Source organism: Excalfactoria chinensis, chromosome 14 (assembly GCF_039878825.1).
Source record: "Excalfactoria chinensis isolate bCotChi1 chromosome 14, bCotChi1.hap2, whole genome shotgun sequence".
NCBI lineage: Eukaryota > Metazoa > Chordata > Aves > Galliformes > Phasianidae > Excalfactoria > Excalfactoria chinensis.
The window spans coordinates 9104601-9118422 of record NC_092838.1 but is presented as its reverse complement, the minus strand read 5'-3'; the positions used below and the strand labels follow the sequence as shown (position 1 = coordinate 9118422).

The following is a 13822-nucleotide window of genomic DNA, read 5'->3' as shown; positions in this document are numbered from 1 at the left end:
CCCGTGTGACGTCAGAGGCGGCGCGACGGGGAGCGGCGGCGCTGGGCCGGTGAGCGGGGGCTGCGCCTTCCTACATCTCCGCTCCTTCCTACATCTCCGCTCCTGTTCCCCCGCTCTGCTGCCAGCACGGCCTGAGCCGCGCCGGTCTCTCGGCAGGACCCTGCGGGGGCTGGCGGAAGTCGGGGAGGGGAACCTGCGGTGGGGGGGGTGGTTCAGCGCTCACTCCCGTGTGCTGAGTGTTGCGGTGCGGGAGGCGGGCCTCGATCAAGCTTGTTTTTACATCTCAGCAGAACACGGTGAAGGGGCACGGAAACCTTAGCAGAGCTGTCCATAACGGCTGTTTCCATTCCCTTTTTCCGGGTGTTTTCCAGGGCTTTGAGGCACCTCCTTGTAAAGCTTCTTCGTTTCCAAGGCAATGCCCAAAGTGAAGCGGAGCAGGAAGCCGCCCCCGGACGGCTGGGAGCTGATTGAGCCCACGCTGGATGAGCTGGATCAGAAGATGAGAGAAGGTACACAGCAGAGCTGGGTGCTGACGGGGGGGGACGCCTCAAACGAGCTCTGGGACCTCCATGAATATAAAGCAGCATTTGTTATACCTGTCCTGCAGCAGTGAGGTGTTCTGGGGCACTCTGTGGCCACGCTGACTGAAGCTCATTGGCATGTGTGAATGGACTGGTAGTTCCTGTCCCCACTGGTCTGACAAGTTGGGTCATACACAAAGTCACCTTCCATCCCAGGGGAGGTCACATCATTATCCTTGTTGTCTTTCTGTTTTCATTTCCCCAAGGAACCACATCACTGACGTCCTGCTCTTAACTCTGTAATCTATTAAAGTTAGGAATGTTCTAAAGTGACTGAGGGAGTAAATTAGCAGCCTAGGAAAATGAGTTGGTATGGTGATGTTTGTATTCCCTTCCAGCGGAGACTGAACCTCATGAAGGGAAGAGGAAAGTGGAATCCCTTTGGCCTATCTTCAGAATCCACCATCAGAAAACACGTTACATCTTCGATCTCTTCTATAAAAGAAAAGCTATCAGCAGAGGTGAGAAACACAAATTGGTTGGCACTGAATAAGGGAAAACGGGACGCAGTGAGATTGTGCCTTCAGAAGCACAGGAACTGGGGTGCTGAAGAGAAGGATTAGCACTCTGGGTAGGGAGGGTAGAGGGAAGGCTGGCATTTGTGCAGCTCTAAGAGCTAGTCAGTACAGCTGGGAATTGCTCATACTGGGTCATCTTAACATATGATGGGAGCTGCTTGTGGTGTCTGCTCTTCTACAGAGCTGTATGAGTACTGCATCAAGGAAGGGTACGCTGACAAAAACCTGATTGCAAAGTGGAAGAAACAGGGTTATGAGAACCTTTGCTGCCTGCGGTGCATCCAGACGCGGGACACCAACTTCGGAACCAACTGCATCTGTAGAGTGCCCAAAAGCAAGTTGGAAGTGGTAAGAATTGCCAGCTTGTTCCTACCCTTTTGTCTGGACGTTTGCAGTAGCCATTCTAGTCTCATGCAGGTCAGGGACAGCAGAGGAGGTGATGTTTTTCTTTCTGGTAGCCGTTTTGCTAGTAGTTAACACCTAGCTGCTTTTCAAGTAACTGTCAGCTTTGGCACGCAGTTGTTTACAGTTATTAATGTACTGGAAACAATATCAACATCAAATCAGCTGTAGATGCTGCATAGAAGGGCTTCTTCCAAAAGGCAGCCTCTGCTCTGAGGTTTATGCCTGCTGACCTGCCTGCTTGCCTGAAATATCCCTGTTACATTTCTTTTCCAGGGGAGAATCATTGAATGCACTCACTGTGGATGCAGAGGCTGTTCTGGGTGAAACAGACAGACTACCTTTTGAACTCTGAGCGATATCATCCAACACAATGGACTACGAGTGCAATTACAGCTACCTTCTCTGTGTGATTGGATATTTCTGTATTGCAATTAAAAGGGCAAATTCACCTGGATCATACAAACCAAGGATGTAGTTTCGGAGTAGCTTTTTGTGTAGCCACTTATTTTAAAATAAAGACTGCCTTCCTGAGAGAGTGGACCAATCTTTTGGCAATACCATATTCCTGTTGCGAAGGTGTTTGGTCTCTATGGTGACTTAACCTTGAATTAGTGCAGAGATCTAGTAGGGAATGCCAGCAATTTAGGGACTTGCAGGATACATTCAGATGTTCAAATACACTTAAGAATGCAGGAAAGACAAAACTAGCACTGAATGAAAACACTGTTAAATTTGAATTTGTTTCTCCTTTGTCATGAGGCTTGTTTAGCACTGAGTTTGCTAAACTACAGCCTGTGTAACTCTCTGCAGTTGAAGGAAATTCCCTGACAGTACATTTGCTTCTCCTTAAAACAGGACAAATATTTTATTTAGTAGATATCATAAGAACTTGAGTTCCTGGAACTACAGCACAGCTTTACTACAAGGAGGCAGTTTAAGGGAGAAAAATCCAAGTTCTTCCAGCACATGCAGTATGCTGGACTCAGCGATCAGCTGGAGCGTTGTGTCCTACCTGCCCCTGCACAGCCTCTTCTTTAGTTTCATTTGTGGAACGTTTAGCTGTTCTGTATTTTTCCCAGGGGTGGGGGGTCTCCTCTCCTGCCATTACTTTTAACCACCGGTAGTAGTAGCCACGGAAACCATCAACTTTCTCCACATATGGGTTCTTTGACTTATACTGCAAACAAAAATCCAACAAAACAAGCTTCTATGAGAACAGAGTTCATGTAGTACCAGTGTGAAGTAGCTACAAGCTGCTATTTAATAAACAGCTATTGAGGAGCCATCAGAAAGTGCCCCAGGAAGAAGACTAGGGCAGCCATTTACACTTCTCCTCCCATATGCTGGCATTTTTCACCCTGCAACCAGTCACGGCTACTCACCCGGTCAAACTTTGGAGGGTACTGTGCTGCAAATTCCAGCTGGCGTATGATAACTTCATTGGGGGGTACTTCATTGTTCCTCATGTCTCGCAGGATCTCCGTAAGGTAGCTGTAATCCAGCTGCCTCACAGCAGCAGAAATAAGGGCACTGTAGATGAACTTGTTGGGAGTCACTCCAGACCTCTGAAACAAGAAGGGTGGTTAAGATGCCAATTAACACAGGACTTCCAGAACGACCTGCACAGCAGCTTCCTATGATGCCAGCCAACTCTTCCTGTTGACCTTTTTCCTATCCCAGTATGCCCATAGGAAAGAGCATGCAAGCTGCCAGCAGCTGCTCTACAGTTGCATTTAGGGAATGAAAACTCACCATAGAAACCTAAGCAGGGGATCTGTTATTTATTTATATTACCTTCAAATCTGAGAGTAACTGCAGCCCATCTTTCTTCTGATGGCAAGCAATTGCTAAGTTGCAAAATGTCTGGAGGTTAGGTGATAATCTCCTCTTTGCAAGAGCTGGCAGAAGGCTCTGTAAGATACAAATGATGGCATGAATTTCCAAGTTCCACCATAGTGCTGGTTAGCAAAAAGCAGTAAGATTCTTAGTTTCTCTTGTGGACAGAGAAACAAGTCTCACAGTGAAACACAAGCACTGCTGGAGGCCTGGGACTAGAAGGCAACAACAGGGTTGGTTCTGAGTTCCTCACCTTTGCTCCTTCTAGGTCTCCGCATTTACTTTTCTTCCTTATTAAAGTGTTAAAGAATGTCACATCTACTTTCACTTTATGTTCATCAAGGAGTGCCAGCAAAGAAGATTCTGATGGGCTCTTGGGTTCCACCAGCTCCGCAAGTAAAGTAAATGTTTTAATGTCAGGTTCTGCATTGTCCTTTTTCATTTTGTTCAAGAAACCCTCCACATCTCCCATCAAAGACAGTCTATCACATGGTGTGGATACCATCCCCAAGGAAACCACGTTTGTGTCAGTTATCTGTGAATCCAGCAGGTTGGGCAGGATGCAGAACTGCAGCTTCTGGCTCAGATATGCTTTTTCCTGCTGTGTTTCATCTTGGCCCCTCCTCATCAGTGCTCCAGTTCTGCTGTGACTTACGTTAGGGCTGTAAAGACCAGTTGGTACTGGTTTAATTTCAGCCTGATTCATATCTTTGTTTTGCTGCGTAACCAGTTCTTCAGACTGCATTGAACTTTCCTGAAATAACTGCTTTTCCATGGCTTCCACATCCAGCTGGACAGTTGGTGCAGCCTCTTCTCCCTTCTTTCTATGATTTTTCACCTTCTGCCTACCAGGTGCAAGCCTTAGTTGAGGTGAGTTCTCGTCGGTGGGTCTCAGCAATACTTTAGAAGCCACAGCTGGATCACCTATTCCACAGTCTCTTGCAGCACGCAGCATCAAATTGTAACTGTGGCTATCAGCCTTTATTCCCAACTTAGTCATTTGTTTCCAAATCTGAAGAGAGAAAAAGGAACATCAAATATGTAACAGCAGATAGCAGGAGCATTTCTAGCAGACTGTAAGCATGTTTACAGTGCATACTCTTACGGTATCTACGCACAGAAAAAAAGTTTATAGCATGATGAGGTGAGATGCCAGCAGGCAGCAAACAGCCAGTTTAAGCTAGTACAGCCCTGTGAGGTCCCCTAGGGTTCTCCAACTGCTTACACAACATCCTGAAGGATGTCTGATTTGTAGAACTTGCCCCAGGAGGAGCTGACCTCATTTCATCAACTCTGTGAAACTGCTGCCCTCTGTACATTTCAGTGACAAGTGATAGTACTGAAGTGCCTTGTCCTTGCCATTTAGTACATAAAGACAAACCTGTAAGGCATATCGGAAGCCATTTTCACTGTCCTTTATGCAGCTCATTAGAAGGAAGCTGAAGGTCTCAGCTGTAGGAACGTGGCCCTTGTGCACCATTTCCTAAAAAACAGAAGAGAGAGCGTTAGACTTCCCAGGTAGTCAAACAGCTTGACACAGCTGTTGATGCCTGTAGCTGCCTCATTTTATGTACTTGAACTTGGTAATTAACAAGATAATTAATTGAATGAGACCAAAGGTCAATGAAATATGAACATCTGGTCAGTAATTATCTCCGCAAAAAGGACTCCAATGTGATAACACAATATTGCAACTTCCAAGAGCTTTAATTAGAGCAGAATACACTCAAAGTCATAATATTTACCTTCAGCACATCAAAACACATCCTGAGATCCGAGCACAGCGCGCAGACTTTCAGCAGTGCATGGTAAGTGATCAGGTTCAACTCCTGGTTTTTCTCCTTCAGCTGCTGCCGCAGTTTGAGAGCACTCTGCAGGCCTGAGTCTTTCCATGGCGATTCAGCACAGGCATTGAACAGCGCTGTGTACGTGGGTTCAGTAGGAGTTAAGCCTCGCTTTTTCATCTAAGAGAAGAGAAGGCATGGAACTAGCTTTTAGGAAAAGAGTTATTTCATAATTTGGTTTTAAGAGCTTCAGGTTAAGGAAAGGTGAACATTGGCTCAAAGGCATTTTGGAGAGAAAATAACATGACCAAATGCTACAAACAGATTTAGCTGAGAGAACCTAATGAAGGCTTGAGAGAAGGGAGAACGTAAACCTACATCATTGTAGAGTCTGAATGCCTTTTTCACGTAGCCAGCCCTGCCACAACCTCCAATCAGAACAGTGTAATTGCTTTCTTCTGGCTTTACTCGCTCTTCCTTCAGCATCTGCACCTCAAACAGCTCCAGGGCCTCTGCCAGCTACAGAGAAAAGGAAAATCAAGAGAATCAGTTACTATGAATAGTCTGAGCTGTAGTCAGAAATCCTACAGAGCACAGAATTCCTCATAAATTCTTGTTTTCCTTCACAGAATCACAGAATCACAGAATGACCCGGGTTGGAAGGGACCTCAAGGATCATGTAGTTCCAACCCCCTTGCCTAGCAGGGCCACCAAACATACGCCTTTACTAGATCAGGTTGCCCAGAGCCCCGTCCAACCTGGTCTTGAACACCTCCAAGGATGGGGCATCCACAACCTCCCTGGGCAGCCTGTTCCAGGACCTAACCACTCTCCTAGTAAAGAACTTCCCCCTAACATCCAACCTAAATCTTCCCTCTTTTAACTTAAAACCATTTCCCCTAGTCCTGCTATTGTCAGCCCTTTCGAAGAGTTTGCTCCCCTCCTGGGAGTAAGTTCCCTTCAGGTATTGAAAGGCTGCAATGAGGTCACCCCGCAACCTTCTCTTCTCCAGGCTGAACAAACCCAACTCCCTCAGCCTGTCCTCATAGGGATTCCTTCTTTTAATAAAGATGATAATGAGTCAGAAAAGACCTAAAATCATCGAGTCCCATCTGTCAGTCCTTCAGTGCCACATTTCCACAGTTCTCAAACACATCCAAGGATGGTGACTCCACCACCTTCCTGGGCAGTCTGCTCCGACACATCACCACTCCTTCCAAGCAGATATGTTACCTAGTATCCAACCTGAACCTCCCCTGGCACAACTTGAGGCCATCACCTCTTATCCTATCACTGTTACCTGGATCAGAGACCAACCCCCACCACACCACAACCTCTTTTCAGGGAGCAGGAAGCAATGAGTTCTCCTCAGACCTTGAACTGCTTCCCATAAGACTTGTGCTCAAACCCCTCATGGCTTCATTGCCTTTCTCTGGACACACTCCTGGTCCAAAACTGAACACAGCACTTGAGGCGGGGCTTCCAAAGTGCTGAGCACAGCCAGCCATAAAGGGAAGGCAGGAGCAGGAAGGGGGGAGGAGCTACCCAGCACCACAACGCAGCTGCTCTGCACAGCATCAGAGCGTCTCCCAATTACAACTTTAACCTCAGCTCAGTCCTGAGACGGTCTGCCAAAGGGACTCGATCATCTCTGCAAGCCCCTCCCAAGCGAACCTTCTAATCCGAACAGAAAAGCGCTCGTTCACAAGCACCAAACGTGCCTAAAAGCCAAGAAAGCAAAAAGCGAACCTTGTCCTCCTTGATGAGGGCCTTGCACCTCAGGAAGTACCAGTACGGCGTGTTCCTGCGGCCGCGCCACGGCCTCCTTTCCCCTTCTTCCTCCCCATCCTCTTCAAGCTTTAAGTTCCGAAACACCGCCGTGGTTTTGTGGTAATATTTCCTATTGGAGAACTCGGTGGGCAGCGTCCCGAACTCCACACCTTCATCATCTTCATCATCACCGTCCCCGCCCGCTTCGCCTTCCTTCCCATCCGCACCACACGCCTCAGGGGGCAACCGCGACGAGCTCAGCGCCCTCAGGCCACGCAGCGGCGGGAAGCTCGGCCCGGGGGAGCGGAGCAGGCGGACGGGAGGCGGAGCAGCGGCCCGGCAGCACCGCCGAGCGAGGGGCGGGAGGAGGAGGAGGAGGAGCCGCGCGGGGCTCATCGCGGGAGCGCGGCGGAACCCGCCGACCCGCCGCACCGCCCCCTCGCGGCCACCGTAGCTTCACGGCGCCTGCGCGGCCGGAAGAGGCGCGTCTCGAGCATCACGCCGCCGTCTGATTGGCGGAGAGCCCCGCGAGCGCGCTGCCTGCCGGGCGGCCGGAGCCGGAGGTGGTTTCCCGGCATCCTCCGGGACGGGCGGGCGGCGCGGCGCGGGGCGCGCGCGGCCGCCTTGACTCTTGAGGCGCTGCCGAAGCGAAGCAGGCTGGGCCGGGCCAGGCCGGGCCGGGCCTGGCCGCAGCCGGCCCCCACCATTCCCCCCCTTCCCTCCCGGTGCCGTCGCCCCCCGGCTGCCACCATGCAGGAGCTCATCGCCAGCGTGGACCACATCAAGTTCGACCTGGAGCTGGCGGTGGAGCAGCAGCTGGGGGCGCAGCCGCTGCCCTTTCCCGGCATGGACAGTGCGTGTGGGCGCCGGGCGCGGCCTTTCCTCCCCGGGGTGCTGGGCCGCCTCCGTCCCTGTCCCGGGAGGGGGAGGGGTGTTGTTGTTGGGGGGGGGTTCCTGGGCCCTGCGCTGGGCTCCTCGTGTCCCCTCAGCTCCTGCTGCCCTGCGAGGCTCTGCCGCGGGCCGGGTGCCGTGTGTGTGTAGCCATAGTTTGTGCTGGGATGGAAGCAAAGTTGAGGCGTTCACGTGAATAAACGTTGCTCTCCCACGCTGTTGTTTTATTTCCCTTTTGGTAGATGAGGTGTTTGGGTGACAGGGAAGCTGTAGGTGTATTCACAGGCTGATATCAGAGCGCTTTCCTGCAGCCTCCTGATTAGTCTGGAGATGAGGGGGTCAGGGGAGACATTACTCCAACTCCAGAAGGACGTGGTTGGTGGGTGTGGTGAGAATAGGCTGGTTGGACTTTAGTCATCATAGAGGTCTTCAACCTGCCAACTGATGCAAGTAGTCCTGGGAGACTCAACAGTTTGCTGATGTTCTGTCAGTGCTGCTGACCTCGTGTTGCTCCCTTGAATGCTGTGATTCCTGTAGGTCAGCGAGGGATGACACAGCAACGATTGGGTCAAGCTGTTCTGCAGAAAGAAGTACAAGACTTTGAGAGCCAGAGCTATAAACACATTGCACTACAGCAGGTGGTTTAAGAGTAATTGCCCAACCTGAAGTCTGAAAGTCTATAAACAGAACTTCTGCAAACTTCCCTGCTGTGTTTTCATTGAGGAGAATACAGACGTTTACGAAGGCCAGACCTGAACAAAGAATTCATGCAGGGACGTAAATTCCTCAAACCAAAATGCTGTTTCTCTGTTGAATTTGAGGACTAGATCATTTCTTCAGGAAGAAAATACTTTGGAAGCTCCTAGAAAAGTTTGTTAACATCTATTTTTGTTTCTTCTTTCCACAGAATCAGGTGCAGCTGTCTGTGAATTTTTTTTAAAAGCGGCATGTGGGAAAGGCAAGTTGTATTTCCAGTACACTTACACTCATATTGCAGGGAGGAGAAACAGATTTGCTGTCACAGTCTGTGATAATCATGGCTTTTGTTAAGATTAAGGCTGAGAGAGAGGGGATAAAAACAAAGGATATTGGGTTAACTCCACAAATGGCGTGAGGTTTGCTGTGGATGTGGCTGTTTTAGTATCTACGGGTTGCGGCTGCTGGGATTAAGATCTGGAGACTACAGTGCTCAGCTCATTAGAGGGTAAAACAGGACTTGTCTGGATGTCCTTGCTTATCATTGCCATTAAGAACTGAAGTTGTAAGGAAAAACTGGGTTCTTCTGAAACCCCTCTTGTAGAGGCGAGCGAAGGCACTGCTGTTGCTGTGTTCCTGCTTGTACTGCAGATTTTAATTGTTCCTCTTGTTCATTTTCCTTGCCCCATCCTCGTGTAGGAGGTATGTGCCCATTCAGACACATCAGTGGGGAAAAGACTGTCGTTTGTAAACACTGGCTACGAGGACTATGCAAAAAGGGAGACCAGTGCGAGTTTCTGCACGAGTATGACATGACCAAGATGCCTGAGTGTTACTTCTACTCCAAATTCGGTAAGAAACATTGTAGCTCCTACGTAGTGTTCCTTGCGAGCGTGGGAGTCTGGTGAAGAAGATCCTGGTACATCCTTCTTATTCCATCCTCAGAATATTTCAGTTCTTCCATGTCTGCTGACACTGTTCCATTGTAGTTTTTCAGGTCTGCTTAGCTCTTTTATCTTTTTATTCCCCTAAATCCGCCGTGTGTTGTAGATGTCTCCTCTCTCAAGATCTTGTCACGTTGGGGAAGAGGGAGGAAGTTCACGTTGTTACTGGGTTTTGTACTTTATGTTCTCTTTTTAGTATGAGTTGAGTAGGCTGAGCAGGTGGTCTTTGCATGACTCTTGTTTTGGGGAGTTGATGAGCAGCAGAGGGCATGGGGGTGCAAAACTTTTATGCACTTGCTTTCCAGCTCTGGAGATCTGGACATAATGAGGCAACTTGCTGTCAGAAACTTACAGTCTTGTAGGTTTCCTTGGATTGAGGTTAGTGCGCAATTTGTAGTTTCTCCACACTTTTGGTGCACTAAATGTTTGGTTTTTGTTATCATGACTCTCTTCCAAAAATCAGTTTCTGCATTGTTTCTTAAAAGCTCACGTAAATAATCCAGTCTGGTAGAACTTCACTCACTAGGGGTGAGTGCTTGGTGTTCATCCTCTAGGTTAAGTCAGGCAATAAGACTGTTGTGCCTGAACTTATGAATGCTGGTAACAGCTTTGCGGGAGCTACATGATCCAGGTAACATTTTAGGAGTAACTTGATCTTGAACCTGCATCATTAACTAAGAGGTGCGTTTGCCTTTGGTACAGGGGAATGCAGTAACAAAGAATGCCCATTCTTGCACATTGACCCGGAATCTAAGATCAAAGACTGTCCCTGGTATGACAGAGGCTTCTGTAAACATGGTATGTATGTTGTGTTGTTATTGCTTCTGTGGCTATAAATGAAGGGTAGGGTGTTGCTATTCTTTCTCTGCATGAGCTGCTTTGTGTACCTGCTGCTACTGAATGTTGGAGTGTGTATATACAGTACATGAACCATTTAACTTTGTGTTGCAGGTCCACTCTGCAGACACCGACACACTCGAAGAGTCATTTGTGTGAATTACCTAGTAGGATTCTGTCCAGAAGGGCCTACCTGTAAATTCATGCAGTGAGTTTGTTTCCAGGCTTGCTCTTTGATGATGTTTCCACTGTAACCTGATGTGCGTCAAATGGGGGTGCTCCAATGCTTCCCAGTGGTTCTGTAAAGATAGCCAACACTTAGTATAACAATCTGTTTTTGCTTGGAGGATGTGATGCACGTCCTCTTTAGGGAGTTACCAGTAAGACACTGAAGTGCTCGGATGGTGGGCTTGCACGAGCTTACATTACAGAAGACTTTTCATTACTACCATATTGTTCTAGTAAGCATAAATACTGAGCATAAGAATGATAATTGGGGGAAGGAGGTCTTATCTGTGAATTTAATTTAATTTACTGAACATTTTGCTGTTTGGAGTTGTTTCTTTTTCTTACTGAGCTGATACGAAGGTGTTGGCGTATAATTTGAGAATCTTTATTTCTTTTTGTCTCTGCCTGAAACAGCCCTCGATTTGAACTACCTATGGGAACCACAGAGCAACCACCACTGCCTCAGCCAGCACAAACACAGCAAAAGGTACACAATTCCCCTGCATCCTACACACACCCACTCTCAAAGTGTTTTCCACAGTGCTTTAGAAGAGGCCATTATAGCAACAGAAGTCTTGCAGTCGCTATATTATAATGTGAAGATCTAGTCACAGAACACTCCTGTATAACAGAGAAGCATGCCATGTGTTGTTATGCAACAATCTGCCAGTTTTTGTAATCTGCATGACATCTCAGTCATGGCAGTGATATTTCAGCAGCCCAAACCAATTCTCTAAAGCTGCTTTTCAGAGAAAAGCAGGATTGCTGGGGTTTGTAATCCTTAGTTTTTAGTTTCTTCTCTCTGGTGCTCCAGCTGGCAGATCACCCACACAGACTGGGAGGAAAACAGATCATTCAATATGTGGGGTGTTCTTTTCTCTTGTTAAGAAAATAAGAACTGTAAAGATCGTTATCCTTGATGTACTTAATGAGTCAGAACTCTTCTCCTAACTAACAGAGGACACCCCAAGTAATTGGAGTCATGCAGTCTCAAAATAACAACACTGGGAACAGAGGACCCCGGCCATTGGAGCAGGTCACTTGTTACAAGGTAATTAACAAGGGAAGGGGTACCACATTTAAGTAGTAAGAGCACATATCACCTGGACTACCTCGTGCTGCTTTGCTGCTGACTGCTTACTTGAGCAGCAGTTACTGTGATTGGACAAGGATATTAAGAAGCCAAATAAAATCTAGTCTTCTGCAAATACAGCTTTCGGAAGTCACATCTCTATCTAAAGCTACTTCATCTCCTGTACTATACAGCAAGGATTTAAGGAAGCAAGTGAACTACATACATGGATATAGAGCTATAATGTGAGAAGTGCAGCAGTAATAGCAAAAAGGCACAATCCTAGGCTGTAGCAAATAAGAACAAGCCCAAATGCAGAAGCCATGGATACAGAAACAGAAGGAAAAAATGCTTACCTTTAGAAGGCCTCCAGTAGGTAGGGATCTCCAGTGAGATCCTTTTGCCTCCACTGCCAGCCCTTAAATGAGGTCTGGAAATGGGAGGTTCCTGGCTCCACCCCTTCCAGTCATTCAGATGCATTGAATACACCTGAGCTCCTCTGAGTTGGCCCTGCCTTCCCACCAGGTGCTCAATCACTGCTTCAGGACATGACTTAAATTTCCACTACAGTGAAGAATGCTGTAATGTCAGAGGCTGATGTTTCTCTCTGGCTTTGAATAGTACTAAGGTGCAACACCACAAATTTCTTGTTTAGAATACGCTTTGTGTAATCCAGGTTCAGCAGAGCCCCCAGTATAAATCTCTGTTGCAGTACATATTAAGTGGAGTAGTCTTGGAAGCCTCAAATACTGAAATGCACATTGTATGTTACAGCTCTTTGCATTAGTGCACTGGGATCTGTCCCTTTTGACATTCAATAACGTGGCACTGGTCGATCCCAGCACAGAAGCAGCTTTTACTCCAAGGAGCAGAAACAGCCCATAAGTCACGGCTCTTCTGACACCAGGTTTCACTTTGCTGACTAAATACTGCATCTTCCATGCAAGGAAAAGCTTTTGAATTGAACAGTTACTGGGTGAATTGTTGAAGACAGCTAGAGAAAAAACAATCTGTAGCCCTAAAAACTCCTCTCTCTCTCTCTCTTCTTTTTTTTAGTGTGGTGAAAAAGGTCATTATGCCAACAGATGCACCAAAGGACATCTGGCCTTTCTCAGTGGACAGTGAAAGAGCAGAAAGAAGAGTGCAAGGGAGCTATTAACACTGAGAAAAGGTTTCTGCCTTGCACTATTTCTTGAACTATTAATCAGGTTGGTTTTTTAATGCCATTACTGAAAGAACTGGTCAGAGGCTGGCTGCTGCTAAGCAACATTTTTGTAATTGTCCACAACTTTTTTTATGTTTTAACCTTTTTAAAATAGATTTTGGCCTCTGTCTACTTTCATTGAGCCCTGCTGAAAGGCAGATCTAAAAGCAAACAGATACACAAACCCCTCACCGGTGCAGCATCCTGTGTAAACGCATCTTACCCCGGTGTTGTTTTTTTAACATGTTTTCCTTCTGCCACTTCTCTTTGGAGAACCTGCAGCATTTCAGCACTCCCCGTGGAAGCAGAAAGACTGACTGGGAAAATTAGTACTTGAAATGCCTTCCCTTCAGTGAGCAATTCTGCTCTCCTGCTCTTACAAAGCAAAGTTGTGTTCCTCGGTCCAGTCTTGTAGTTGGGAAACTTGTCCTGGTGATCGACTTAACGCCTCACATGCACCAGGCTGTAAAACTCTTGTCCACTTGCTTTGTTTCTGTGTTTTTTGCTATACTGAAGGGGGGAGAACTGATTTGGGAAGAATAAATAGGCGTTTCTGTAGTTGGCCAAATACGGAGGAGAAGTGATTTTAGGAAATTCGCGTCTGTGCTCATTATCCATTTGCAAAAAGCACATAGGGAAATGAACACAGTTTAAAGTGTAGGAGCAAAGGAGCCTTTTCTCAGCACCCCTGTCATTCAGCTCACACCAAACAGGTATTTCCGTAGCCTAGAGAAGACCAGGAAGCGGAGCTGTGTATTTTTATGGAATGCTGCTTTTAAAAGCGGTAGAACATTCTTCTGAGATCGTACCTGTGCAAGCCAAAACCCCTTTGTTTTGTAAGACAGCAATTTCAAAAGGGCCAATGATGAAATGTGAATTAAAAAGAAAACCAACAACTTGCACCTACGTGAGCCTTATTGATTATAACCCCTCTCATTTGCTGACTGCCTTTACATCTTGTTTTTATTGAAATGTACGGATGGAATAAACTGTCTGTGATCTTTTTACTTTTTTAAGGGGGGGGGTGACATGGTTACATAGGAAAGAGTCAAGCTC

At 47.2% G+C, this 13822-nt stretch overlaps 3 protein-coding genes and 1 long non-coding RNA gene across 4 annotated transcripts; 2 read left to right on the top strand and 2 right to left on the bottom strand.

Moving 5' to 3' along the window:
• Positions 1 to 30: 30 nt before the first annotated feature.
• On the top strand, positions 31 to 2037 carry BUD31 (BUD31 homolog). The gene is made up of 4 exons (XM_072349719.1): positions 31 to 509; positions 920 to 1042; positions 1281 to 1447; positions 1778 to 2037. The coding sequence occupies exons 1-4, from the start codon at positions 416 to 418 to the stop codon at positions 1826 to 1828; spliced, it is 435 nt and encodes a 144-aa protein (XP_072205820.1). The 5' UTR covers positions 31 to 415; the 3' UTR covers positions 1829 to 2037.
• Positions 2038 to 2342: 305 nt separating this feature from the next.
• Positions 2343 to 7333, bottom strand: PTCD1 (pentatricopeptide repeat domain 1). Its single transcript, XM_072349716.1, has 8 exons — positions 6874 to 7333; positions 5503 to 5643; positions 5086 to 5304; positions 4722 to 4823; positions 3594 to 4352; positions 3299 to 3415; positions 2887 to 3069; positions 2343 to 2681 (listed from the first exon to the last, which is right to left on the bottom strand). The coding sequence occupies exons 1-8, from the start codon at positions 7288 to 7290 to the stop codon at positions 2487 to 2489; spliced, it is 2133 nt and encodes a 710-aa protein (XP_072205817.1). The 5' UTR covers positions 7291 to 7333; the 3' UTR covers positions 2343 to 2486.
• Positions 7334 to 7500: 167 nt separating this feature from the next.
• CPSF4 (cleavage and polyadenylation specific factor 4) lies at positions 7501 to 13769 on the top strand. The gene is made up of 8 exons (XM_072349718.1): positions 7501 to 7747; positions 8693 to 8743; positions 9181 to 9333; positions 10128 to 10223; positions 10377 to 10470; positions 10905 to 10977; positions 11449 to 11541; positions 12619 to 13769. The coding sequence occupies exons 1-8, from the start codon at positions 7645 to 7647 to the stop codon at positions 12685 to 12687; spliced, it is 732 nt and encodes a 243-aa protein (XP_072205819.1). The 5' UTR covers positions 7501 to 7644; the 3' UTR covers positions 12688 to 13769.
• On the bottom strand, positions 8227 to 11987 carry LOC140258943 (uncharacterized). Its single transcript, XR_011905325.1, has 3 exons — positions 11919 to 11987; positions 10456 to 10561; positions 8227 to 8363 (listed from the first exon to the last, which is right to left on the bottom strand). It is a non-coding gene; the product is annotated as an uncharacterized lncRNA (long non-coding RNA).
• Positions 13770 to 13822: the final 53 nt, after the last annotated feature.